Source organism: Aspergillus sclerotioniger, assembly GCF_003184525.1.
Source record: "Aspergillus sclerotioniger CBS 115572 chromosome Unknown BO94scaffold_10, whole genome shotgun sequence".
Lineage (NCBI taxonomy): Eukaryota > Fungi > Ascomycota > Eurotiomycetes > Eurotiales > Aspergillaceae > Aspergillus > Aspergillus sclerotioniger.
This window is the reverse complement of record NW_020291000.1, coordinates 292389-318538: the sequence shown is the minus strand read 5'-3', so window position 1 is coordinate 318538 and position 26150 is coordinate 292389. Positions and strand designations below refer to the sequence as shown.

General features: G+C 53.9%; 12 protein-coding genes across 12 annotated transcripts; 6 read left to right on the top strand and 6 right to left on the bottom strand.

The window, feature by feature from the left end:
* Positions 1–633: 633 nt before the first annotated feature.
* BO94DRAFT_593114 (uncharacterized protein) lies at positions 634–1606 on the top strand (the record flags this gene model as incomplete). The annotated part of the gene is made up of 2 exons (XM_025616165.1): positions 634–926; positions 979–1606. 2 exons carry the CDS (start codon positions 634–636, stop codon positions 1604–1606), a joined length of 921 nt encoding a protein of 306 aa, XP_025468735.1.
* Positions 1607–2216: 610 nt separating this feature from the next.
* On the top strand, positions 2217–4000 carry BO94DRAFT_463530 (uncharacterized protein; the record flags this gene model as incomplete). Its single annotated transcript, XM_025608027.1, has 6 exons — positions 2217–2341; positions 2399–2495; positions 2557–2596; positions 2644–3063; positions 3128–3667; positions 3738–4000. 6 exons carry the CDS (start codon positions 2217–2219, stop codon positions 3998–4000), a joined length of 1485 nt encoding a protein of 494 aa, XP_025468734.1.
* Positions 4001–4198: 198 nt separating this feature from the next.
* On the bottom strand, positions 4199–5564 carry BO94DRAFT_584367 (pepsin-like aspartic protease; the record flags this gene model as incomplete). Its single annotated transcript, XM_025615620.1, has 3 exons — positions 4199–5246; positions 5296–5336; positions 5388–5564. 3 exons carry the CDS (start codon positions 5562–5564, stop codon positions 4199–4201), a joined length of 1266 nt encoding a protein of 421 aa, XP_025468733.1.
* A 519-nt stretch (positions 5565–6083) lies between these two features.
* Positions 6084–8937, top strand: BO94DRAFT_555533 (Zn(II)2Cys6 transcription factor; the record flags this gene model as incomplete). The annotated part of the gene is made up of 8 exons (XM_025613807.1): positions 6084–6095; positions 6759–6830; positions 6879–6985; positions 7033–7186; positions 7381–7829; positions 7878–8143; positions 8199–8717; positions 8771–8937. 8 exons carry the CDS (start codon positions 6084–6086, stop codon positions 8935–8937), a joined length of 1746 nt encoding a protein of 581 aa, XP_025468732.1.
* Positions 8938–9122: 185 nt separating this feature from the next.
* On the bottom strand, positions 9123–11926 carry acoC (aconitase family protein; the record flags this gene model as incomplete). Its single annotated transcript, XM_025616164.1, has 8 exons — positions 9123–9487; positions 9553–9730; positions 9796–9866; positions 9947–10144; positions 10200–11100; positions 11149–11331; positions 11380–11792; positions 11842–11926. 8 exons carry the CDS (start codon positions 11924–11926, stop codon positions 9123–9125), a joined length of 2394 nt encoding a protein of 797 aa, XP_025468731.1.
* Positions 11927–12146: 220 nt separating this feature from the next.
* On the top strand, positions 12147–13257 carry BO94DRAFT_574128 (isocitrate lyase/PEP mutase family protein; the record flags this gene model as incomplete). Its single annotated transcript, XM_025615004.1, has 3 exons — positions 12147–12281; positions 12341–12485; positions 12539–13257. The coding sequence occupies 3 exons, from the start codon at positions 12147–12149 to the stop codon at positions 13159–13161; spliced, it is 903 nt and encodes a 300-aa protein (XP_025468730.1). The 3' UTR covers positions 13162–13257.
* Positions 13258–13866: 609 nt separating this feature from the next.
* Positions 13867–14816, top strand: BO94DRAFT_533854 (TMEM14 family protein). Its single transcript, XM_025611408.1, has 3 exons — positions 13867–13982; positions 14061–14153; positions 14214–14816. The coding sequence occupies exons 1-3, from the start codon at positions 13946–13948 to the stop codon at positions 14408–14410; spliced, it is 327 nt and encodes a 108-aa protein (XP_025468729.1). The 5' UTR covers positions 13867–13945; the 3' UTR covers positions 14411–14816.
* Positions 14817–14938: 122 nt separating this feature from the next.
* Positions 14939–15739, bottom strand: BO94DRAFT_555530 (A4/G1 family peptidase; the record flags this gene model as incomplete). The annotated part of the gene is made up of 1 exon (XM_025613806.1): positions 14939–15739. One exon carries the CDS (start codon positions 15737–15739, stop codon positions 14939–14941), a length of 801 nt encoding a protein of 266 aa, XP_025468728.1.
* A 1565-nt stretch (positions 15740–17304) lies between these two features.
* BO94DRAFT_463345 (putative cholinesterase) lies at positions 17305–19133 on the bottom strand (the record flags this gene model as incomplete). The annotated part of the gene is made up of 5 exons (XM_025608020.1): positions 17305–17408; positions 17469–17871; positions 17916–18508; positions 18583–18792; positions 18902–19133. The coding sequence occupies 5 exons, from the start codon at positions 19131–19133 to the stop codon at positions 17305–17307; spliced, it is 1542 nt and encodes a 513-aa protein (XP_025468727.1).
* A 486-nt stretch (positions 19134–19619) lies between these two features.
* On the bottom strand, positions 19620–21668 carry BO94DRAFT_574125 (cytochrome P450; the record flags this gene model as incomplete). The annotated part of the gene is made up of 2 exons (XM_025615003.1): positions 19620–21514; positions 21566–21668. The coding sequence occupies 2 exons, from the start codon at positions 21666–21668 to the stop codon at positions 19950–19952; spliced, it is 1668 nt and encodes a 555-aa protein (XP_025468726.1). The 3' UTR covers positions 19620–19949.
* A 1472-nt stretch (positions 21669–23140) lies between these two features.
* BO94DRAFT_584359 (tyrosinase family protein) lies at positions 23141–24345 on the top strand (the record flags this gene model as incomplete). The annotated part of the gene is made up of 4 exons (XM_025615619.1): positions 23141–23479; positions 23530–23615; positions 23685–24006; positions 24067–24345. The coding sequence occupies 4 exons, from the start codon at positions 23141–23143 to the stop codon at positions 24343–24345; spliced, it is 1026 nt and encodes a 341-aa protein (XP_025468725.1).
* A 441-nt stretch (positions 24346–24786) lies between these two features.
* On the bottom strand, positions 24787–26014 carry BO94DRAFT_533851 (FMN-binding negative transcriptional regulator). Its single transcript, XM_025611407.1, has one exon. The coding sequence runs from the start codon at positions 25664–25666 to the stop codon at positions 24920–24922; it is 747 nt and encodes a 248-aa protein (XP_025468724.1). The 5' UTR covers positions 25667–26014; the 3' UTR covers positions 24787–24919.
* Between the last annotated feature and the right edge of the window lie 136 nt (positions 26015–26150).

Here is a 26150-nt window from a genome sequence, read left to right as displayed (position 1 = left end):
CAAGGCAATTACTACCCAGCTGGCAACTGACGGACATTGCAGGGCCTCGGCATCCTCATTTCTAAATACGGAGTCGGTGATGATGCGTGGCAAGCCTCATTCAGCGATGACGTGTAGACCAATGCTTCCACTGGTCCGGATGATGCTGTGTGATTCAGATCACGATCTGACCACCGAAAGCCCGTGATTCATTCAAGGTCTTGGTGGCCGGAGTTCGGAGTATATAAACCTGCTCATCCGTTTCCATACCCTCAACGCCATAAAGTCCATGACGAACCACAATGAACATGGTCCATCCAATCCATCAGGGCCGAGCAGGGATCCCACCTCCCTGATTATTGCCATTCAGACCAGCAGTAAAGCTTGCTGCAATCAAGACATCCCTCCTCCGAAGCGCCGACATTGGGGTTCTGAAACCAGCCACGCTAGCGAGATGCATCAGCCAAGCTATCGCTGCAGCTACAGACGCTAATGCAGCCCTTTTGATGAGGATGCCCATTCTGCCAATCCACAAGCCAGCAGGCCCCATGGGGCAATGGTTGAGCAGCTTGCTACCAAACCCCGCGTCGCCTTCGCTTGGCTGAACTGTGTTTCTCTCGGATAGTCCCGCATAACCATCCAACCATCCATACAATGGGAAACGGGAAACAAATCCTGGATCTGCGCCAACCTGCAGGACCGGATCTACGGCGCCTACGCTACTTCTCCAGGCTTGCCTCTGGGTCCACCAGCAAGGGTTGGCGTTTGCTAGCACGTATTCATATAGCCAGGCCTTGGACAGAATGCATGGAGTCACAGCGGATTGATATATGCCTCGCCCGCATCTCAATGGAACAAACATTGATTTCTCCTGAGCTGCTCGACAGTTCGAGCTTTCTCCCACTTTCTGGCGCAGATGAGTCCCAAGGAATGGGGCCTACTCCAGGGTACGTGGATATGTGGTGGCTTAAGCCGTTCACGACGATTGATAATTTGCAGGCCTCGCATATCAAGCGTCAATGATCTCTCTATATCGCAACTCGATCACCTGGAGCAGATGCTCGGGTCGCCGACTATTGCCAATCATGTCGATTTCAGCGCAGTTTCAACGGATTTGGGATTCCTTGCCGATCCCAATATTAGCCTCTCATCCGCCGAGTTCACAGATCTGTTCTCAATCCCTTCGGACAGCGCTTCTCTGATACCGGAGCCCTCAAGTCAACCATCTCTCAAAAGCCCTGACATTCAGACCACACCTCCAGAGGGACTGAATCACGATACGGCAAATTTGAGATCAGCCCCATCCCGGACCTCCTTCGAGCAGAGCACCGACGTAAAGCAGTTACGAAAGAAATACCACGAGAAATACAAAGAACGAAACCGGTTAGCTGCAGGCAAGTCGCGCCAAAAACAGGCGGATCTGATTGAGTTGTTGCAAGCCGAGCAGCGCGAAGAGGAGCGTCGCCGAAAGGCCTTGGAGAAGGAGATTGCGCAGATGCAGAAGGACCTTGTAGACATGAAGCAGGAACTGCAGCATCACATCCGGGTTGCCAATTGCATGACGATGATGTCGCATGGGGCGCACATGCAGACCCTGGGGTTCCTGGCGCAGGATATGCTCCGGTAGATGACGATCTTGATTTCATATGCTTGGTTTCTTGAATGGCATTAGGTTATTAGCATGACATGAGCAATTCCCATATGATTACCGGATGATGTATTCAATTGCAAGGATAAACAAACTGTAGTCAATCCACTTCTCATCACGGATCAAGATATGATCTCAGCCACCTCGAGCAAGATCCAGGGATCTCCGTGTAGGGCTGAATCGACAGCCAGCGCCACTTCCTTGATCCGATCAGTACTTCCATTGACGGAGATCCCTCTCCTTCATCGCATCTCGGATAACCTTAACCGAAGGGCCATAGCCGCTTGATGTATTTGTTTCTGACAATCTTGCGTGATGGTAGCAGATCCTGCATGTCAGCATGCGCGAGCACCTCGCCCAATCCCTGTCATTCAGCCATCTACCTCTGTCAAAGGATCTCTGCAACACTCACCGAGTTGGCTACACGTCAAGTAGGAACTCTACACGTCACACCAAAACTACCAGCTGGACCATCGGCTCCAAAGGTACGATGGTATATATCTCCTTCATTACAGATTTCTACTTCCATCAACATCCAGCCCCGACCTACAGATCCTACAGATCCCTCACCCACAACAACAACCCCACCATGTCCATTCCCCAGAAAACAACCGTCCTCGTCATCGGCGGCGGACCAGGCGGCTCTTACACTGCCTCTGCTCTAGCCCGAGAGGGCATCGACACTGTTGTGCTAGAAGCGGAGGTATTTCCCCGGTAAGTCCACTTCATTGATACACACAGATAACCCCAAGATAGGGCTAATCCCACCAGCTACCACATCGGAGAAAGCCTAGTCGCATCCATCCGACCATTCCTCAAATTCATCGATCTAGACGAAACCTTTGTCAATTATGGGTTTGTTCGCAAGGTACCACCTACCATCCCCACACTCCACTCAACCCTACCCTACCCTAACAACCAAATCCCAGAACGGCGCCGCCTTCAAACTCAACAACCAAAAAGAAGCCTGTACCCGCCCCCTTACCCCTTCCCCACCCCCAATCTAATAAATCCAGACACCGACTTCATCCTCACCGCCGGCGCCGACACCTTCGCCTGGAACGTCATCCGCTCCGAATCCGACGAGCTGATGTTCAAACACGCCGCCAAAAGCGGCGCTCAAACCTTCGACGGCGTCCGAGTCACATCCATCGAATTTGCTGCCTCGGCTGAGACTGACAACGAGGGAAACCCTACCCCAGACAGACCCGTCTCAGCGACCTGGAAAACCAAAGACGGCCGCACGGGCTCCATCACCTTCGACTACCTCGTCGACGCGAGCGGTCGAGCCGGACTCACCAGCACCAAGTACCTCAAGAACCGGACCTTCAACAACTATCTCAAGAACGTGGCGAGCTGGGGATACTGGACCGGAGCGACTCCATACGGAATGGGAACGCCCGTCGAAGGACAGCCCTTTTTTGAGGCCTTGCAGGGTATCTCCCCACCCTGAACCCTAATCCACCTACTCCCCTACACAAACCTAATACACATGTATAGACGGCAGCGGCTGGGTCTGGTTCATCCCCCTGCACAACAACACCACTTCCATCGGCATCGTAATGAACCAATCCCAAAGCACTCAAAAAAAACGCCTCTCCACTGCCACCTCCACCCGAGACTTCTACCTCGAGTCCCTAATCGGCGCAAAGGGCATTTCGCGCCTCCTGGACCCAGCCAAATTAACCAGCGAAATCAAACACGCCTCCGACTGGTCCTACAACGCCTCATCCTACGGCAGTCCCTACCTCCGTATCGTCGGCGACGCAGGGGCCTTCATCGACCCGTATTTCTCCTCCGGCGTACATCTCGCCATCTCGGGGGGATTATCGGCCGCTGTGTCCATCGCTGCGTCTATCCGGGGCGATTGTGTCGAGGAGGTAGCGTGGAGGTGGCATTCGCAGGGAGTGGCGAATCGGTATGGACGGTTTTTGTTGGTGGTGCTTGGTGCGACGAAGCAGATTCGGGCGGGGGATAGGGCGGTGTTGAATTCAGAGGATGGGGAGGGGTTTGATGAGGCTTTTATGGTTATTAGGCCTGGTGAGTTTTATTTCTTGTCTCTTTCTGGGATTGGGGGGGATTGGGATGTGCTAATGTGGTTTGGGGGTAGTTATTCAGGGGATTGCGGATGTGCAGGGGAAGGTTTCGGCCAAGGATGTGTATGATGCGGTGACGTTTAGTACGAATGTGGTGGGGACGGGGGTGGAGAAGGAGAAGGGGGAGTTGGATACGGATGAGAAAGAGGTGGGCAGGGTGATGAATAGTTTGGCTAAGGCATATAAGGCGACGGATGTGTGGGAGGGGTTGATGGCGAGGCTGGAGAGGGGGAATTTGGGTTTGAGGGGGGTGGAGGAGGTTGTGTCACAGCCCTGATGTGAGGCTGTATTTGAGGACATTTGGGATATATGTGAGGATTTTATTGGGGCTTTGTTCATTGGAGGGGGTTGAAGGTATTGGACTGGTGGTGTGATTTACTATAGTTTTAGAGAATGCTGGTGTTCGCCATATAGTCTCTTGGAAGTGGTTGATCTATGAAAAGACCTAGGTTTTATGTCTATCTTGGACGATGCTCTAAAGCCATGGTGGCAATGGCTGTGCGAACCCGACTTGAAGATCTAGGCCATTCCACACGGTATAATACGCTTTCAGTAGAGGAGATCCTACCAACCACACTGCACGTCCCTGACCGGTGGGATCTTCCATGGGATCAGTTGGATTGTTGAACACAGCCTGGCAGATCCCTGGCTGTCCGGGGTACTCCCCCAAGTTGAAGAACTCGCGTGGAAGGGTAATTGGCGGACCGCCACCTCCAATACGGAAGGTTATGTCCGTTGCTATGGCATCCAGAATAGGACAGGGTGCTCCCCATGCACCGGCTGGGTCGATTTGTGTGATATATGGAGATATTTGTCTGTAGATTTCCTCTGCGGTCTGCTTATCAGGTGTCTGGAGAAAGGCAGTCCCGGTGTCGAGGGCCAGAAGGCCCGAGGCGAAAGGCGCGGGTTGGCCGCCTGGGATGCCGCTGGTGTAGTTGCTGGTAGTGAAGACCGGCCGGTCGTTGATGTAGAGCCCTAGGAAATCTAGGACGTAGGCTGAGGAGAGGATGCTCACATTTTGGTTCAGATTGGCATAGGCTATGGGACCGATGTATTTGGATGGGTCGACTCCACCTAGGGTTAGCTCGGCGTGGTGGGTTGCTCCCGGGACGAAGTAGAAGGAGAAAATTGGCTCGGCTAGTTGGCCGCTGTAGTACCAGGACCAGAAGGTGGGGGTACATTCATCGGTTGTAGGCTGAGGGGCTACTCCTAGCCCCATGATCCCGTCCATAGGGAGGTCTTTGAAGATAGAAGGGAACTGGGTGCAGAGGATGATCCATTGGTTGGATGCGGTGAGTCCGCCGAGGGTGACGGTGTCGCTGTTGATGGTGCAATTCACTAGTTCGGACGTGGAGAGGGGGACTGTTGTGGCGCCAGTGCTGAATTCGCCCACCAGGTTCATATTTGGTGTGTGAGAGAAGGATTTGGATTTGTTGGATTCGAACAGCGTGTGGCTGCCGCAGTTTATGCAGTTCTTGCCCGGGAGAACCAGCTCTGTGGAGCCTGTGTCGTACATGACCGTTCTACAAGGATTGTCAGGATGTCAATTGGAGTGACTATGGAGACACTTACAGGGTCTGTGGCGGAGTGCCGACTTGGATGGTACTGTACCACTAGCAACGGACATCAGCATGATCTAAACAAATCTGTGTAGAGGAACTCACCTGGAGATCGGTATTCACAATCCAGTCGCGCAATGACACATTCTCCCGGCCAGGATGACTGGACCGGACCCGCTGGCCCCCATGGCTTCTTAATTTGATGGTTTGGGGTGAGCGAAATGGACGGGCCTCTATTAATTGGAGTGTGAAGCCGGCGAGCCAGAAAGGCAGATATTTCATCGTGGCTAGTACCTATGGATGAATGGAAAGTTCTGCTGGTGATAGCGTAGGCACTGGGACACGTCGGATTTATAGGCCAAACCCAGTGCCATATCGGCTCACTGATTGGCAAGCAGTCGTCATGCTTGCTGCAGGGATGCAGGGAGGCTGCCTTGAACCGCGCTCCTCCGAATTCCTCGATAAACCTCGTTTCCCCCATTTTCCATCAAAGGATTGCTTGGTTTCTGACCCCAAAGCAGACACTCTAATACATTGCAGCACAGATCTGTCACTGGGGTTCCTTCGATCTGACAAGCATTCGATGCGGGACCACAATCCTCTCCCGCATCCTGGCGCTCCTTGGTGCCACTGCTTCCCCGAATCCTCGTTGCAAGAGGGTGCAAATAATATTTGGGGGCCAACCGTAGCATTTCTGTCAGAAAGAGTATCTCACAGAGGAGTCTGAAAATTGCTGCAACCTTATCAGCGCTTCATTTCTCCTGCCGGAAGACGCGGCACATCGCCCGGTGGAAACCAACAATGGGCAGTGAAGTCAATTGGATGGCACCAGACTGGCTATCTTGGTTCCAGAGGCCAACTGGCCCTCCCCACTCACTAACAGCACATCCTGGCATGTTGACCGGAGTGCTTCGGAAGAACCCCGCAGATCAGCCCAGGTGCTGTTGCAGCCTCAGGCAAAATTATGGATGCCCCAGGCAGCAATGATGCAAAGGGCGGTAAGTATTCTGCTGATGTATGGAGATTGGCTTCGAGATAGGCGGTGAGTTGGAATGTGGGGATGACCAGCATGTGGAGTAGAGATGTTGCTCTACATCAGTAATGATATCCATAAGACGTGAGATGAGGGTTATCTTCATACCTTGCTGCATGAGCCGAGGCTGTATGATAATCTAAGATCGGTGAAACAGATAAGAACGTGAAGAAAGGAAAAAGATTCCATGTGCAGAATGACATCATCTCGGCCCGCCTACGGCCTCTCTTAACCCCATCTGGTTATCTCCGGGGGATCGGGCCGGGGACGGCCACAGCCTGAGGCAAAGGAACGCGCGACAAGTCAACTCCGACCTCACTCTGTTGCATCATTGCATGATCATTCGGCCGTGAACGGGATCCTTTATTCCTCACCACGACCAGACTAAGTGCTGATTGTCATCTGCCCCGCCACCACTGGCCAATATGCGACACCACCGTCAGCCCGAATCCCCTTCCGACTCCCCGCGCCATCGCAGTAAGCGCATCGCCTGCAGACAATGCCGCCAGGCCAAGGTAACCCATGCCATTGACCCCGGTCCCACTCCGCTGACCGGCTGCTAGCTCCGATGTGAGGTATCAACCGGGGGGGCTATCCCCTGTTCTCGATGTCGACGCTTAGGGTATGACTGCAAGCTGGATACGGCCTTTCAACGCGTCAACCGGCGAGAGTGCGTCCACCACCATCCCACTGCGGTGTACGCTGACGGGTTGATAGGAGGCTGGAGGAATTGGAGAAAGAAGTCCAACATCTCCGCTCCTCCGTGTCGACCATCCCGGCCACTCAACAGCCACTTCCAAGCCTCCCAACTCCTAGCGAATCGTACAGCGCCGCTACTTCCATTGTCGACCCCGAGTCGTCCGGAGCGCCGGTGGGCCTCTTGGTTCCGCCCTTGCCCTCATTGCCTTTGCAACAGAGCGCCCCTTTGCCAACGCCCGTACAGCAACGGACACTGCCAGAGACATCATCGACATTTTCCCGGTCATTGGAGTTTCTTCACCTCCGCGGGGATCAAGTCAATACGCTATTTACCATGTAAGGAAGTCCCTCTCTCGTTAGGCGAAGCTAAGATTCAGTTTCTTCCAACGCTACCATCCCTATGTGCCTCTATTGGATCCCGCCATTACCGCGGATCAATACTATGCGCGATCTGCCCTCTTGTTCTGGGTCATCATCCTCGTGGCCTCGCGCCGGTATACCGACGAGCCAGGACTGTTTGTCACTCTAACTGCCCCAGTCAAGAGACTCCTCTGGGACACGATCGCCAATCCCCCGCACACCTGGCATGTCGTGCAATCCATTCTCCTGGTATGTCTGTGGCCATTTCCCACCTCGTCGCTTTCATCCGACATCACCTCCATCCTCGTCTCCACCGCGCAGACCATCGCCGTTCGAATGGGCCTGCACCGTCCAGAAGCCATCCAAGACTTTTCCCGAACCAAGCGACGATTAAATGTAGATGAAATGGCAGAAGTGGCTCGAACGTGGGCCACGTGCTACATAACCGCCCAAATGTAGGCCAAGCCCTTCACACCTCGTATACATCTAACCACCAATCGCAGCATCGCCACAATCGACGGACAAATCTGGGTGACATCCGACTGGATGGTCGACCGGCTGTGCGACCGCGATGGCACCGGCATGATCCCCACCTCGCTGAAGCACCAATTGCTCATCTCCCGCTTCTCCGCCCGCGTCGGCCAATTCATGTCCGGCCATCCCCAGGGGCCAACTGGCCTGCCTCGTCCAGGCGAGGTCATGTCCCTGCTAGCCCTACTCGAACGGGAATACACCGAGCTCGCCTCCACCCTCACAAGCCAAATCTCAGGTCCCTCCTATCCCTCCCCCCTTATCTAGACAAGCTCCCCACTAACCCACCCCAGAAGAAAACAAAATCCTCCTCAACTTCATCGCCCTCCAACTCTACGTCTTCTACCTACTGGAAGACACCGACTCCGACACCCGCAAACGCGGCCTTCTGCGCGCCTACACCATCGCCCTCGAAACCATCACCACCATGAACCACCTCGAAACCCTAACCGACACCATGCCCTTCGGTCCGATCTCCTACTTCCGGGCTCTTTCCATCGCCGCCATGTTCATCCTCAAACTCAGCTACTCAAATCTAGGCCCTTTTCTGGACCTAGAAACCGGAAAACGATGCTTCAATTCCGCAATCATGCTCACCCGACGCATCTCCATCGAGGATAATGATCTCCCCGGTAGGACGTCGAAAATACTAACCCAGTTATGGAGTGCCCAGGCACGTACCGGACAGAGGGACAAGGGACCCGGGTTGAGACTGAAGACCCGTTTGGCGGCGAGTCTGGTGCATGATTCGATGTGGGCGTGGAGGGAACAGTTTGGAGGGCAGATGAGTGGGGTTAATACGCCGTTGGGGGGTAGGTTTATCCCTTATGTGTGTATTGGTTTATGCTAATGTGGGAATGAATAGGGATGAGAGGACCGAATAATGTTCAGGAACCGGGGATGTCTGTCCCAAATGACGGGAGCGGAACAGAGGGTTTGTCGTTGGAGGATGTTGTCGATGCGGAACTGCTTGCTTTGTTGCCGTTTAGTTTGGAGGGGGATGATATTCTTGCTGCGCAGGGGGGGTGCTAACTTCAATTCCCTAGTTGGTTGATATAGAGGTGACTGTATACCATGAGGGTATAAATTTGCACATACTCTTCACGCTTACCATTTACAATATACACAATCCAATCACATCTAAAAACAACATATAAGATATCACTACCCAAACTATATCACATCTAGAACACCCCTCAGATCTAGAAGAACCCCCTCTACCACTCCAACCCCTTCTTCGCCCCCTCCCCCTCCCCTACCCCCTTCCCCATCCCCATCTTCCCCCCCAAATTCTTCGGTCTAGTCATCTGCTCAAACAACCTCTCCCCAAAAACCCTAAACGCCGACGCAATCCCCCCATACCTGAAAAGTTCCTTCTCCATCTGACTCAACTCAAACCCGAACCTCCGTCCATCAACATCAATCACCTTATTCTTGAAATCAATCGAAATCTGACTTCCTTCCACCGCCGCGGTATAGAATTCCTCGTCCGTGAGGGTTATTCCCAATAGCCCTAGACTCGGCATGTTGCGTTGGAAGATAAAGGCAAAGGATTTGGCGATTATGCATTGGATGCCACACCCTAGGATTTTATTAGTATAGGTTGGGGTGGTTGGGGGGGGAAAGGGGAAAAGGGGTGGGTGGTACCAAGTAACGCCATAACGGCTTGTTCTCGCGATGAACCACATCCAAAAGCCTTCCCGGCTACAACGATGTTGAAACCGTCTTTTACTCGTTGGCGGAACTCGGGGTGAGTGTGTTCGAGACAGTGTTGGCCCGCGATTTCGTTCGTTTTCATGTTGATGAGGGATTCGGCGGGGGCTAACTGTTTTTTGTTTTGGTTTGTTAGTTTGGGTTTGGGGTGTGGGAGGGGGGTGTAGGGGGGCTTACGGCATCGGTGTCGATAAAGTCGCCGAGTCGTTGCACTTTGCCGGTTAGGATATCTGTGTCTGAGTTGGTGTCTTGGGGTCTGACGTTTCGGTTTCGGTTTCGGGGTGTGAGGGTTCTGGTTCGGCGTTGTCTGGCTGGATGGTGGTGGTACTGGTGGTGGCATCAGAGCCGTTGGGCTCGACGTAGGTGAGCTGGTCCTCTGCGGGCTCGGTGGCAGACACGGAAATGCCACGAAGGCTATGCCATCTTTCTAGGTCGATGGCGGAGAGGAACTCGTGCGGATCGCGAAGCTTCATATCGAAAGAGGATGCAGCGACGGTGGCTGCCGATGCGAGGTTTCCGATGGATCCTGTACTTGGGTCAGATCTTGGATCATCATACCGCTGGCATTGTTATATACTCACCCTGTCCCATGCGATTCTCGAAATTCCGGTTCTGCGACGAAATCCACACCTCGCCCGGGGCAGCCTTATCCGCTGACATGCCCACGCAGTAACTACATCCCGGAATCCCCACCTCAAACCCAGCATCTTCATAAATCTGCGTCAGACCGAGCTCCCGCAGTCGACGCAGAATCGGCACCGAGCCCGGAACCACCTTTCTCTTTCCTTTGGTAACCGGCTTCAGGCCGCGTTGGAGGCCCTGTTCCAGAACCAGCGCGCCAAGGATCAAATCCTCCTCTGCTGTGGTGCAGGCACCGATAAAGCACCCATCGAGATGCATTCCCTCCTGCTCGGTGACGGGAACGACGTCGTCCGGGTTAGGGTATTTGGCCATAAAGGACTGGACTTGTCCGAGGTCGATTTCGTGCGTTTCAGCGTATACTGCGTCGTCGTCGGGCTTGAAGTAGATACTAGAGGCTTTGTTGCGCGGAAGACGTCGTTTCTCGACGAATTCTTTGGTGATGTGATCGGCGACGAAAACGCCGGTGATGCCGCCGAACTCGGTGGTCATGTTGCTGATAGCGAATCGGGCATCACAGGAAAGATGTTTCACGCCGGGTCCGGTGAATTCGACGATTCGCTCGGCCGCGACGGTGTTTCGTTTCAGTTGTTGCAGGATGTATAGGATGGTGTCTTTGCCGCCGATGCCGGGCTTGGGGGCGCCGACGAGACGGATGTTTACGGACTCGGGGATCTTGAACCACGTCTCGCCGGTTACCAGTGGGAGTGTTACATCGGCGGCTCCGAGGCCGATGGCTAGACATCCTAGTGCTCCTGAGGAGCAGGTGTGGGAATCGGAGCCCACTACTACCATGCCGGGCTGTGCTCGTTCGCGGTAGAATTCGGTGTGGAGGATGGTATACTAATTGAGTGAGTACATAGCTGTCAATTGCAGGAGGTAGATACGTACGTTCATTCCCTGGTAGTCGGTCATCTTGAACACCCGCTTGGCGCGCTCGCTGGCATCAATCAATGCTTGAACTTTCGGGTGTTGGTTTACCCGAGGGTCGACGATGTGATCTCCCGCCAGCCAGAATCGGTCGTTCCGATAGATGCCGGGTCTGCCGAGGCTGTCATACGTGCGCTCCATACCCTATACATTGTCAGCTGCATATTCATTACGACTGGGAGGGGGACTTACCGCCCACGACGCCTCCGAAGCAATCACCCAATCAACGTCCACCCGGATTAATTCTCCGGGAGCGACGGAGCCCCGTCGGTCTATGTCATGCTGCGCGAAGATCTTCTCGCTTAGGGTCATGCCACGACGCCCCGGGGGCCGAACCGCGAGGGGGCTGGGCGGGGCCCTAGCGCGATCGGTCGAGTTGAGAGACTCAAGCCATGCGATCACAAGGAAAGTGATTTCGGCCTCTTGCTCGAGGGTTAGGCTGTCTGTTTCGGTGAGTCCCAGACCTCCCAGCTCGGTGGGCTGACGGCTAATGACCAACACATCGGCCAGAGCATTGGCTTCCCGGGTGATGTTTTGTGCTTTGAGCAATTCAATCACCCCTGCCAGTTGGGTCAGGACATTACCCTGGGAATGAACCCCCGGTACTGCGCGAGTCAGTTCATCGCCATGCCTGCATTAGGGTTCCCGACGTACTAGCTGCATCGGAAAGAGTGACCTTCCGGGTTTGCTGGAGAGCCTGCAACAGAGGAGAAAAGGCAAATTCAGCTGCGTCGCCCATTGTAAAATATAAATGCAATTGTATTCTGTGAATTCGCATCCTGGGCGGGGTGGAATGCGATATTAATACGAGTTGGTGGGCATCCTGAGCCATCCTGCTGCCCGGAATCGGCCCGCTTGCGGCCCGGAGGATCGCAGCTAATCATATATCAGCACCGCCAGCATCCTTCGTCGCATCTCTCATAATGCCACTTGGCTACTAGCAATTGATTTCTTGCACCATGGTCGCTTCTCCTGCTGTTGCCAGACTCCGTCAGCTCTTGGCCGACGAGAGCAAAATCATTGTCTGCCCTGGGGTATACGATGGTTTCACTGCCCGAATTGCCCTCGCTGAGGGCTTCGATGCGCTGTACATGGTAGGAATTGCACATTCCATCACACTCAATTCCCTGCTAACACCAGGGATCTTCTCCAGACCGGCGCGGGTACCACCGCTTCGCGCCTCGGACAGCCCGACCTGGGGGTCGTCACGCTGAATGAAATGCGGGGTAATGCGGAGATGATTGCCGGGCTCGACCCCGCGGTGCCGCTCATAGCCGACGCGGACACTGGCTTCGGAGGTACACCCCCTTTCTACAATGTTCCACCCCATTGACTAACAGAATTGTAACAGGCTCACTCATGGTCCACCGCACCGTCACCGAATACATCCGCGCCGGAGTAGCCGCCCTCCACCTCGAGGACCAACCCACCAGCAAACGATGCGGTCATCTCAGCAACAAACAGCTCGTTCCCGAAGCCGAATACCTAGACCGGATTCGCGCAGCCATCAATGCTCGCGCGCGCTCAGGGGGGGATATCGTTCTGATTGCCCGGACAGATGCCCTGCAGTCGCTGGGATATGAGGCGGCGGTTTCTCGCCTCAAGGGGGCGATTGCCCTCGGTGCCGACGTCGCGTTCTTGGAAGGCGTCGCGTCCGCGGAGCAAGCCCGTCAAGTCTGCGAGGAGCTCAAGCCCACCCCTGTTCTGTTTAATGCAGTACCTGGAGGTGTCTCACCGGATCTGTCGGTGCAGGAGGCTCAGGAACTCGGGTTCCGGTTGATTATTTACCCGGGTCTGGCATTGGGAGCTGTGTATCAAGCGGTCCGGGAGGCGGCGCAGAAGTTGAAGGAGACAGGAACCCAGGCCGTGCGAGCGGGACAAGGCCCGAGGGATATCTTCAATGTGCTTGGGTTGCAAGAGGCGGTGGCGCTGGATTTGGCGGCCGGGGGGAGATTGTACGACAAGGGCGTCTAACGGGCTTCAGCTGGCTGGCACCGCGACGCTTGGCCGATGTATATCAGAATGGCAGATGATAGTCTAGTACTGCGAAATGGAATAAACAAATTCACATTTCTCCTGTCAATTTAAGACTCCACACTGATCCATGGGTCGGCAACCTTCGATCTGTTGGTGGATCGCCAACAGCGTGGGACGTACGTCACTTGCCGCTGAGTCAGGACTTAGTCAAGCACTTCAAGAATTGGAGCTATGCCAGACTGGGTAATTGCAGGATGCAGGTACAAAGAAAAAAATGTTGCTATTTGCTGAGAAGAACAATACAGTAGTGTTGAAACTGAGGTTTACAAAAGCACTCTTAGCAGATGGTTCTACTGTTGCAGTAGCATAGCTCCAGTGTTGTAGCACTTCATGTTTCATACTCCTCCGTCAACCAATGCCTCCCGAAAATATATATTCCCTCCTCCGCTACGCAATTCACCGCCACCCCGTATCAGAAAATGGGAAACATTAAGAGAGAAAAGAGTCTAGGATACCCTGCACTGAATGAGAATACTCTCTTATGCAAATTATCAGTGCACTCTACTACCCTGTCCTCTTGCCATACTCCGTATCATAGATCACTCCGATTACACCATATCCGCATCTAATTGGTGGACCCGGGTATTTTTAGTTCCGGCACCCGAACCCCGGTTGGTTGCTGCTGACTCCCCAACAACAACACTTCACCCAAACCACACCTGCATCACATCCATCTCAAGCATCAACCCCCAATCCCAATCCCAGTCACCAACCAATAACCATGGCCGAACATCCCTCCTTTACCCTCGCTGCTCTCCGTAAGCCCTCCCCATCCCCATCCCCATCCCCAATTCCTTCAAACCCCACCACCACCCACCCCAACTAACCCCCAAAAGTCCCGGTAGGCGGAATCGCCGGATACATGCGCACTCGCTCCGCCCCATCTCTAATCGCGGGCGTTGGATTGGGAATTTCCTACGCGTATGCCGGTACGTACCCCCTTATCCCCCAATCCTCCCCCCATGCACAACCACTAAGTATGCACGCAGGCTACCTCATCAAACAAAACAAAGACTACGGTACCGAACTGGCCCTAGGAAACAGTCTCGTGTTGCTTGTTTCGGGTGCTATTCGAACCATCAAGACCAAAGCCAGGGCTCCGATTCCGTTGGCGCTGGGAGCGACGGGTTTGTTGGCGTCGTTTTATTATCAGAAGAAGGTGAGGGAGTTTAGGTTTGGGGTTTAGATTTAGGACTAGGATTAGGGATAGGTAGGTAGGGATTGAATGTATTTTTATATTGTGTTGTGAGATGAGATGTCAGGGATGGTGTGATGTAAGAGTAAGGGGAGGTCCATAGATGAATAAACGACTCGTGGCATGAGAGCCGGATGGTCGTGATCATTGTGCCAGTATGGTTCGGAGGAGTTTGGGGGGATTTGGTTGGCTGCGGGACTGCTATCTGGGCTTGGCAGAGAAAGCTGCCCCAGGTGGGAAGAGAAGGGGGAAGGGGTATTGTTTTACCGGCAGATGGTGACTCTCGTTTTATGATGTGTTGATTGGTGGGATCTAGTCAGTCATAAGCTACGGGAGATGTCATTGGAATAAGGCAACAGGTTTTATTCAAAGCAGATAAACAGCTAAACAGTAAGAACAGTGCATCAACCATGTCCAAGGTCTTCCGCAATATCAATAGCGAACTTGATACCATGTCGGAACATCATGACTCCATCACTCATCCTCGCCGGGCCCGGCGGTACCATATGGGCAACACGCTTAGACGTACTTGACAACAACCTCGCTGTCGGTGACGGAAACAGAGGTCAGGACAGAGCTCTGCTCAATGTCGATGATGGTGGCATCGGCGGGGCCAACAGTGGAGCCGTCCTTGGTGGCAGTGGCATCGGTGAAGGTCACGGTGCCAAAGTCGGCAAAAGGAACGAGAGAGTCGTCCTCCTCAAAGTCCTCCACGATCCATTCGGCGTTGTACTCGCACAGATCACCATCGACACCACCGGAGAAGGTGTGGGTGACCGAGGTACCGGTGCTCACATTCTCGATGGTGGCGGTACCGGCAGTCTTGCTGGAGGCATCAACGGTGACCTTGATGACATTTCCGGCAGAGATGGAGATGCCGCTGAAGTCGTAGGCGTAGTCGGGGTACCACTCGTACCAGGCATCGTAGCTCACGGAGGAGCCCTGGACACAGAAGTCGACACCAGTCTGGAGAATGGCGGTGCCACAGGTGTCACCGTCAATGCCCACCCAGGCGGAGGCGCAGTACTCCTCTCTGCTCGAGCCACCAGAGGGCACAGACGGGGTGGGCACAGTGAACTCGGCGCTCACGGCCGTGTAGCCGGTGCCAATGAGGACTGCACCGGCCCAGTTGGAGCTGTACTCAACGTTCTTGGAGGTGCCGTTGAGAGTAAGAACCTCGTTGGTGCCGGGCTTGAAGGGAGGGTTGCTCTGGCGGCCAGCGGCACGCTTGGCGCGAGCAGCCTGGCGCTTGGCCGTCAAAGGAGCAGCCAGAGCAGAGGTGGCCAGGAGGCCGGCAGTCAGGAGAGCAGTGGTCTTCATTTTGATAGGGAGGATGAACGGATAAAACGGTGAGAGAGATCTGAGTCTGGAGAAGGCAGGAGGCTTGCTGTTGGATGAGATCTTTCTGGAGGGAATTGGTCCTCAATTTATACATCCAGGCCCCCCTTGAGGTCGACCTGGTGCGTTATCCATGACCCCTCGGTGTTAACACCAACAGCATAGGAGCAATACCGAGTAGATAGCGCTATCCAAATCCGTAATTGACGCATTCGCTTATCAACCTTGGAATTGAGATAGACCGACGGTGGCTGAAAGTGCCAAGGCGCGTCGGAATGGCGTTTTCCGTCAGAGTTGGAACTAATTTCGTTTAGCTCTGGCCTGAAGAAGTGAGTAGTCTTGGACAAAGCTTCAACGGCTCAAGCATTTCTGGAGGGAGCATCATGGGCGGCTTTTCAGGAACCATCTCCAGGGACCATCCGTGATCGTCGTTTTTTCACATAAGAAATGAACTGCACCTGCCTTCAACGTGGACGATCTTGGGGTGAAACAACGACCGGGTCGATGGCCTTCGAACCCCGCGGTGAGTCTGCAGAGCAGCCATGTAGCTAGTATCTGCCGGCGTGATACTCGGGAGCGCTTTCCCCCAAGCGGCAGGTTTATCAGACTGGCACCATTGCCATGCTGCCATGGCGTGATGATAACGAGGGGTGTAGGTCTATTGGTTCCTTGATGATCGTCCCGTGTGTGACACGGCGAGAGATAGACTTCGATTAGGACCAGGGATGGGGGTGGGTTGACAGCCAGATCGGCGCACGCTGGTTCGTCCTCCTTGCGGGCCTGCAGGTTCCGGCAAATTCAGTTTAATTGATTTCGTCGCCCCCGCTCTCCACCGGCAATGACAAGCAAGGAAGCAAGCAGAACGCATTGGATCGCGTGGGGGGCTTCACCAATGTTGCACACTGCGGGTTGGATTGGAGATTTGTTAACGGTAGGAAACTAATTCTTTTCCCAAAGATTCCTCTTCCAAATCCCATCGTACCTTGCTATGATGTGGGAGAGATGAAGCCCCTGACGACCCCAATTACCGGCAGAGGGGTAATGCACGGCCAAGGAGCTAACGGCCCGGAGTCCGACGGGATATCCACCCTCCCCCGGCGGCTTTCTTCAGCCCCGCCTTGGCATGTATGCCGCTTGAATTCTTATCAGCATCAGTCCAGTTCGATTCCCCTCACGTATCCTCACGCCGGAAGACTCGGTGATTAGTACGCGGATACCATGCCGAAAAGAGAGCGGGGATACCACAGGCGTTCATCGTCGGTGATGCCTGACGGCTGTAGCTCCCATTCCGTCTAGTCTCCTATTCCTGGGCAACGGAGATCGGCGTGGCAGTGGTGCAAAAAATGCCCCCAGAAAGAAGAGTGAGTGATCCAAGATAACAGCAGAGCAGAGTGGAGCCATGTGCGTATACAATCATGACGAAAGACATTGGTGGCTCGTTTGGAGCGCCGTCCGGAAGCGGGCGGGTTATACCTCGGAGGTGACGAGCGAGTGTAACCTCGGGGATGTCCTATCTATGAGCAATGGTATTTACCGCCAGCGACGATTCAGTACCCATTAGACAAATGGGTACATGCCCGATTGTACAGAGAAGGGTTGACCAATGCAACCCCAGGTTGATTGTTATATCCCAGGCAGATTAAGGTGTTATCTAGCAGATTGAGATACACCGTTAGGTCAATTCATCAATTCGGTGGCGATGCAAACATACTGTTCAGATCAAAGACGGGCCATCCCACCTTGCTCAACCCCGCAGTGGGATCGATGACAAAGGCTGCCCACGCCGCTTGCATCCGAGATGTCAGTTGGTCCTGCCCGGCAGATGCGGGGAGACCGGTGAACAATTCGGAGTTGCCATAGATCATGTTCAGATCAACTCCATGATATGCACCACTTGTGGGATACAGACGTGTGTTGTTCCAGTCAGCAAAGTAGCGGAAACGCCAGGCGGGCACGCCGAAACGCACCCGATGAGCGGCTTGGAAGTCCGTCGGGCAGGTGAAAGTGTTCTCGTTGAATGTCTGCCATTGCTCGGCAGTCAGGTTTTTGCCTTGCATGTAGACTGCGGTCTTGTAGAATCCAGCCTCGTTGTCATTGTGGCCGAGGAGATAGGGCTGGTCCAAGTTAGCGAGGGTGGCTAATGCTGTTAGGGACTTACCACGCGCGCGAATCGGCCCTTTGAGGACAGGGTCTCATAATCACTGAAGATCGTCACGTTGTCGATCGTGGCCTCAAAAGCCGGCAGTGTGCGACCCACTGTGCCGGTCGAAAAGGTGGGGATCTTGCCCGCTGCGATCAGCAACGCCGAAACTGACTGGCGCTTCATACAGGCCAGCACGTCTGGAGCCGTGTGACATCCCAGCTGCACAGTGATATTCGCCCAATTTCGCGCAGACAGGTCGAGCGTGTTGCCCCCAAAACTCAATGCCGTTCCCGAGTGTGAGATCAATCCGGCCACAATGGGATCGTCTGGCCAAGCATAGGCCCAGTAGTCCACCATGGCGCCGCCGCAGGACTGTCCCGAGATCACGATCCGGTTAGCATCGCCGCCAAAGGCCTCAATATTATCGCGAAGCCATTCGATGGCGGCACGCTGATCTAGCAGACCAAGATTGCTGGTTGACAGGGATGGGATGCCTGGGAAACCGAAGACATTCATGCGGTAGTTCACCGTCACGACAATGATGTCCTGCGTGCTTGCCAGACCCGCCCCCAAGTAGAACGGGGTATTTGCGGTACCCGAGGTGTATCCTGGACCGGAAATTGGATTAATTGCGTCGTCCTATAAAAGGATGTTGCTGACAAGGCAGATGATGAACACGTACGGCCTCCATAGAAGTGAACATAGACTGGCTTAAGAATTTGTAAAGGCAACCTCGTCCATATGTTCAATGTCAGGCAATCCTCGCTCTGGGAGTTGTTGCCCTCTGATGCAACAAATGCTTTCATGATGCGGGGAAATTGCTCCGTCTCACCGGGGTAAGTATAGAGAGAAATGCGTGCATATGGACAGTCACTACAGAGTATAGCATCAGCTCAGCTGGCGATTAGCAGAGGAGAGTATTGCAAGATCGCGACTCACTGCCCCTGCAACTTGTTAGTTTAGTTTAGAGTTGTGTGACAAGAGACATCAATGGAAACCACTCACAAAGGTGTTGGCAAGGTAGGAGTTGTTGGCATGGTATTTCTGCGGGGCTTCCCATCGCAAGTCACCGATGGGGGGCTGAGCAAAGGGGATCCCTAGAAACTCCAGTACCTCTGTGTGACTGGTGGACACATGGCCGGTGATAGCTCCATTGGCAGTCTGGATCGTGAGGCTGTCGTTGGTAAGGCTATCGTCCGTGAGGGTCAGCCTTGGACGCAACAGACCGAGCATTAGAGCAAACAGCAATGGTCGCATCCTGACTGTGTGTAGGGAGTAGGCGTAGACTCAAGTCCATGATCTTGGCAGCGTACGGTCGGAGGGGCTTTCTGCTCGACGTGCGGCTGGTGTCTGCAGTGATCTCCATTACCCCACTGGAAGACACATCGATCTCCGCAGTGGTGGACAGTGAGGAGGCAAAACTAGAAGCCCAGCGTGAAGACAGAAGACAGCCGATAAAGTTGCAAAATGAAGGTGTGGAAGATGTTGCCGAGTTCTGGGGAATCGGACTGTAACACAAGGCCAGCCTCTCAGGCTCTCAGGCTCTCAGGCTCTCAGGCTCCCAGGCTCCCAGGCTACAAAACTGCAAGGCTGCAAGGCACTCACGTCGCCGATGCAGATATCACATGATCCCGGTCTCGCTTCCTCCATACTCGTCTCACTTGTGTCATTTCATCTATCCTCATTCATTCTACTGTCTCTCACAGATCTATCCTCCATGGTCCTTTTTCAACGCTGATTCTATCTACTCGTATTGTTCAATATACTCCAGAGGTCCAGTGAGATACATTCATGAGTACCTGATACTCAGTATTGGAGGACCGACACCATATCATGCAAGAAAGTGAGTGACGAGAGATGAAGGCTGGTTCTTTTGATCTACCATGTATTTCATGTTGTCTTACTGAATCTCGATAGCTATCCTCCAGCGGCGATGAACAAGTCCCTGCGAGCCTGATTGAAGAAGAGACCCGAAACGTTGTGGCAACACCTGTTACCTCGCAAACGGACCTCCCATACCCCTGTGGACTTTAACTCAGCCATAACGCTTCAGGCGTCTTCATACTGGGAAAACACGTCCCTCTGGGCCTCAGCAAATTCGCGCATGATCACCTCCTCATGTACCTTGGACCGGGGAATCACCCGGCACGCAAAGGGACGAGGGGCCACCAGGAGACCCTCAGAGTAGCCAGTCTTCGGGTCCGTGTCGATGGGTATGAGCACCCCATCTGCATCATGTTCTGGCTCAAACCGGAACGCCCAGAGCAATTTGGCCGCGCCGAGGAACAGGCTGCGCTCGGACAGGTGAATGCCCGGGCATATGCGGCGTCCAGCTCCGTAGCCGTAGTGATCGCGAGCAGCATAATCCGCGGATGCCGCATACTCGGCCGCTAGACCCGTCCTCCCCTCATAGCGGTGAGGGTTGAACCGATCAGGATCAGGGTAGAAAGACGCATCATGGTGCAAACCCCAGATGTTGAGAAACACAGTAGTCCCCCGCGGCAGGAAATAACGCCCGTCGACCCAATCATCCTCAGCTAATGCGTGTGGAATCCCAAGTGGGGATATTGGACGCCAACGCATGGTTTCCTTTACCACCTGATTGATATATGGTAGCTTGGGGAAGTCATCCCACACGGGTGAGCACTGGTTACCACAGACTGCATCCAGTTCCGCCTGAGCATGACGCTGGACCTCCGGGTGGAGCACCATTGCCTGGATGAGCACCTGCAACGTGGCAGATCCGGTGTCCGAACCACCTTCCAGCATGACCCCCCCAAGGAAGTCGACCTGGTTGTCGGTCAAACCCAGCTTTCCCTGGTCTTCCAGAATCCCGCTAATGAAGCAGGGAGCCCGATCCGTCGTTTGCTGCCGATCGGCCACCTTGGTCCGCAAGGACTGATACAGAGACTTCATGCGGATGCCAACATCGATGGCGCGGTCCCGCCAGCATCCCAACCACTGCTGTGGGATCCAGTGCAGCCAGGGGAAAATGTCCACGGGCGGCGTCGCGCCCATCTCCATGACCTTCGACCAGCGGCTCATGAGGTCGTTGAGGAATTCCACGTGGAGAGTGTCAAAAGACGGGGTACGGATGCCGTACAGGAGACTCATGATGATGCTGTTGGTAGTGCGCGCCGGGTGCCGCATATGCTGGTCGGGGCGGACGAGGAAATCCCGCAGCATCTGCGTGTGCTCGGCCTCCAGCAGTCGCATATGGCGGGTCTCGCAGGCTGTCTCGAAGAAGTGGCGATGGACCGTCTTGCGCAATCGACGCCAGGTGTCTCCGTAATTCATCGTGAGCATCTGGTCGCCCCGGGTGATGAGGACCTGGGCCACGAACGAAGGCGGTCGGGCACTGTACAGGGCGCTTTTCTTATCTAGCAGGTCTTTGACTAGGCGACGATCCATGATGACCACGGCGGGGGCGGGTCCAATCTTGACACTGAAGATTCGGCCATATTGCTTGGACCACTCGGTAAATCTGACAGGAGAAAGGGTCAGTATGGGCAGTTTCGGAGATGGTAGTGGCTTGACCGGGGAATGGTACCGCAGATACGCCTTTTGCTTGGGAATTTGATGCAGGTTTCCCAGCCACGGCAGACGACGGGGCCCTGATTTGCCTCACTTAGTATGGTGGAACATGGTCGAGAGGAGGGACACACCTGGAGGCAGCCTCTGGTCCCGGCGGTATTGAAGGAATGCCCTTCGGACCAGGATGACGATCGCGAGGCCAATTAACACGGCCAGGCGGGTGAAATCGGCCATGATAAATAGCACAGACGATGCAAGATTCGTTATATTTCCACAGTTTCTGGGCACAAGACGCGATTACCGAAGAGGGGGATGGGGAGATCCTGTCAGCAGCTGACCCCCAGACCCTAGATAGCGCCTCGATAGTGGCATGCACGCCATCGCTCGGAGCCCCCACCCGGAGTGTAACCTGGCCAGGGTCCCAACAGCGTGCGTTATATTCTGATCGATCGCTTCCGTAGATATGAACACATCCATGACAGTAACCCATGAACCTTGATTCAACTGCACGAATTAAGGTGTGGGTGGCCGGCCACGTTGGCCGGTCGGATGGTCGATCCGGAACTCAATCGACGGGCTCCCAAGATGCAAGCGAGGAGCCCGACACCGGGGTGGAATTTCCTTGTCGAGGCTCTCCTATTACTCAATCGGAGCTCATCGGGTTCGTGTCCTGGGTTGAGTGGGGCGATTATCTCTACCTGACACCACTGAGCCCTCGATGGCAGGTTAGTCCTCAATAGCCAGAAAGGGCCTTTGAAAGGTTGTCTGTCTGATCTGGAAGAGATTAAGTTATTAGCTTTTTCCACCGACCGGATTCTTAGCGAAGCTTGACCTGTCGGTGCCGACGCGCGTCATGGCCCTCGCCTAGAGCGTGCCAAGCCCGCCCTACGGGGCGCCTTACGCATGAAGCTATTCCCACGTGTACCGCCATCTGGGATCTTAGCAACGAAAATTCCTTGGTCCTGTTCGGGAAGCGGGTTTTGATGAGATACCAAGCCACTAGGAGTCCTATTCTGGGTTTTATTTCGTTCGGGGACCGCACCCACAGCCGGACGCCATCGCCACCCTTGCAGGTGCCTGAGCTGCTAAAATGATGGCGCCGTAAAAACTCTCTCCGCCCTCCTCTCCTACCGCCGTTACAAACGCCAACTTCTATTGATAGCCAACTGCCATCATGTCGCCTGCACAAAGCGTCCGTTGTCACCACATTTCTCGGACCGGGACCGAAGTTGGCGAGTCGTAATCCGGCCCACCACCGTTCCGCCTCCAGCTGCCGGTATCAATGCTGGTAGCCGGTCAAAGAAGAACCCAAGCATGTCGAGCCAAGTATAGCTGAAACCTTGGCTTTTCTGACTACAGTCAGTGGCCATGGCTGATGTGGACCGTTCGACGTACGCTCCTCCAATGTCGACTCACCGGCCATGTCAACCTCGTGGAAGGCCTGGGAGACTTTCCCCAATCGATGCCATCGACTGCTGATCTCAATCCTCCCAGCACGGCTATTGCAGCTCCTTTAATACAGTTCTAGACTGAACGGCTCGAGGATGGGAACTATAAAGACCGTGGATTGGGCTGTGAACTTTCCTATCTCCCATTCCTTCCACTCTCGTTCATTCCCTCTTTTCTCTCGAGCAGTTTACTGCCCACGTTCGCTACTTGTGTCACTCTTTTAGATCTTCTAATTTTTCTTTCCGTCGCTTCATAAGATGAAGTTCACTTTTTTTACTGCAGCGTTGGCTCTGGCAGCCAGCACATCTGTTGCAGCATTACCACATGCATCCTCTGACCTAGACCGGCGTGACGCCACTTCTCACGACATCCCCGGGTTTTTCAGCAAGACCTGCACCAGCGAGAAGATGACCATCCGTAAGGAATGGCGCCACTTGACTAAGAAACAGCAAAGCAGCTTCCTTGATTCGGTCCAATGCTTGATGGAGAAGCCCGCCGAGTCCGGACTGACGGCGACAACCAGTCGCTTCAGCGATCTCCAGGCCCTTCACCGCGGAATGACCAACACGGCATATGCTGATATCATTCATCATGTGGTACGTTAGATGATCTATCTTTGCCCATGTCCGACTGACAGTGGGGACAGGGACAATTTCTCCCCTGGCACCGCTACTACATGCACATTTACGAGACTCTGCTCCGTGATGAATGTGGTTATAGCGGCCCTATCCCGTACGTACTCCATCCCCACTCCCCTTGGCTCTATCAAGTTTATCCCGCATGCTTATCAGTCCATTCCAGCTGGTGGGATGAACAAAAAGACGCGGACAGCGGTAACATGTGGCAATCGTCGATGTGGGGGGCAGACGCCTTTGGAGGCAATGGTACTGGATCGGACCTCTGCGTGCGCGACGGCCGGTTTTCCAACTACACTTTGCACATTGGCCCTGGGGACGAGGACACCGACTATTGCTTGCGCCGCGCATGGGACACCGAGAATGCTATTGTCAATGCCAACAGCAGCGCACTCAACATGTGCAATGCCTACAACACTTACGCTCCTTGGTGGGACTGCGTTTCTAACATCCCCCACAAAGGTGTGCACACCTATATCGGTGGCGTGGTACGTATTGCTTCCGATCAGTCCATGGCCAAGCGCTCCAACTGACTAAAATGGATGTAGATGGCCGATATCAAGTCTTCCCCCGGCGACCCCATCTTCTTCATGCACCACATGTACATTGACCGCGTCTGGTGGCTGTGGCAGAAGGAGGATCCCATCAACCGGCTGTATGACATTAGCGGCCCGACTTTGAACCACACAGCCAATGTGGAACCGGCCGGTGGATGGCAGAATGCCACGCTTCACTACGAGCTCTCATCCTTCAACATCATGCCTAATACCACCATTGGCCATGTGATGAACACCCAGGGCGGATATCTCTGCTACGGCTATGATTAGATCTGGTAGCCTGCTGGTGACGGATCTAAGGGACTTGGTTGCCATGGATTGAAAACATATAGAATTCGATAGATTGACTTATAGACCAGAGCAAGCGCTATAATATCTGTTTCAGATTCGTGTCAGTGTCTAGATAACATAGAAGATGCACCCCTTCCTATTGGTTGAAACTCCGAAACGACCCGGCGCGGGACTCTTGACTTATGGTTCCTTGCATCTGTGTAGATGGCTTCGCCAAGGATAGTAATTAAGAAGCGAGATCGGGATTGAACCGGGATGGGCCTACGAGGTACTGTTTTGTATTCCTAGTCTCTGGACATAGATTACTCCGTATGGATTCAAGAATGGGGTGAGTATAGCGTTTCTGTAAATATCTCTACAACTTAAACTTTTTTTGATGTTTCCTTATAGATAGATACTGATACGAGAGCCATGTCATAGCTAGCAATAACATTCTATAGTATAAAAAGGATATAGGGAACCGGCTCAAATCGCCGCCTTCTCAGTCTGAATACTATTTCTCGGCCTTTCTCAAATCATGCACCCTAGCGCGTTCCATAGCCAACTCAGCACTCTACAAGCCAGACTCAGAACCCAGGTTCTGCAAGCCGGCAATCATCCCGTCACGGTCGCCAGGGGGCTTATCCTGGCTCCACTTGAACCTACCGCTCAGAGAGGTGATCTCTACCTCGATTCCAATCAGGCTCTTGGTAAACAGTTCAATATACTCCTCCGGGGCATCAGACCCCTGCCAAGGGGCAAGGCTACCAAGCGTAGCTCCGTAGTCCAAAATTCCCATCCCCTCCAACCGACCGAGATCATCAAGCTGGGTGGACAGAAAACGCGCGACGTTCTCGGACTGAGTGTCATGGTAGATGCGCGCTCGGCCGTATACCTGAACGGCCGAATAGTTCCAGGTCGGGACTACCTTGCCTGTAGCGGGCTTGGTTTGCGTGTAGAATTTGGGTGTGATGTAGTGGTGGGCCGGACCGTTGAACATGATAAGTACTTCTTGCTCGAGGTATGCTGGCGAGGAGCAGGGCAGATTGAATAACAGTGCTTCGGCCTGCGGGTCCTGCCGTGTCATGTGTCCGCGGAGACGGCCTAGACGAGGGGATTTGGTGCTGTTCGCCGTCGTTGAACTATTTGCATTCTCCTCCTGCTCGTCCTCAAAGCCCAGGACCCACGGGATGTGGCTCACTTGGAGCAGTGGGTGTGGGGTGTCGGGCGTGGCGGTCGTCAGGATCCCGAGTGGGTTGTCACGAATGAATTGCCGTAGGACCGTGGGGTCTGTTTCGGCGTGGCGGGCAGGTATATGCATAGCTCTGGCTTTATGTATTTTCCGTCTGATGTCTGGGGGATGCTTCGTCAAGGTGCCGTAGGGAAACCTGAGGTGGTCTTTTGTACTCGAGGTCGGATAGGTGGAAGATGGTCGGGTCTGCTTTTGATTGGCTCGGTAGTAAATATGAGTCAAAGATAAGTGAGTCAAAGGATCAATCTAAATAGATCTTGCGGTGGCTGGCGGCGAGTTTTCCTATCATGGCTTTGCACCTCACTGTTTCTTTGCTCTAATCGGGATATTCCTGGATCAATTGCAATGATTCTCGACTGCTCTAGTTGTTCATGAGACCCCTCAGACTTCGCAGATAGTAATCAATTGGAATAGTTTCCGCAATGGATAAAGATGGATATGAGTCCAGTCAAAATAAAGCTGTCGTTATGTCTAAATCCGAGCCATTAATATTGTAGTGTGTGCCTCCTTGTCAGCTGATTGTAACACGTGGGTTTGCTCGGTTTACATGCTG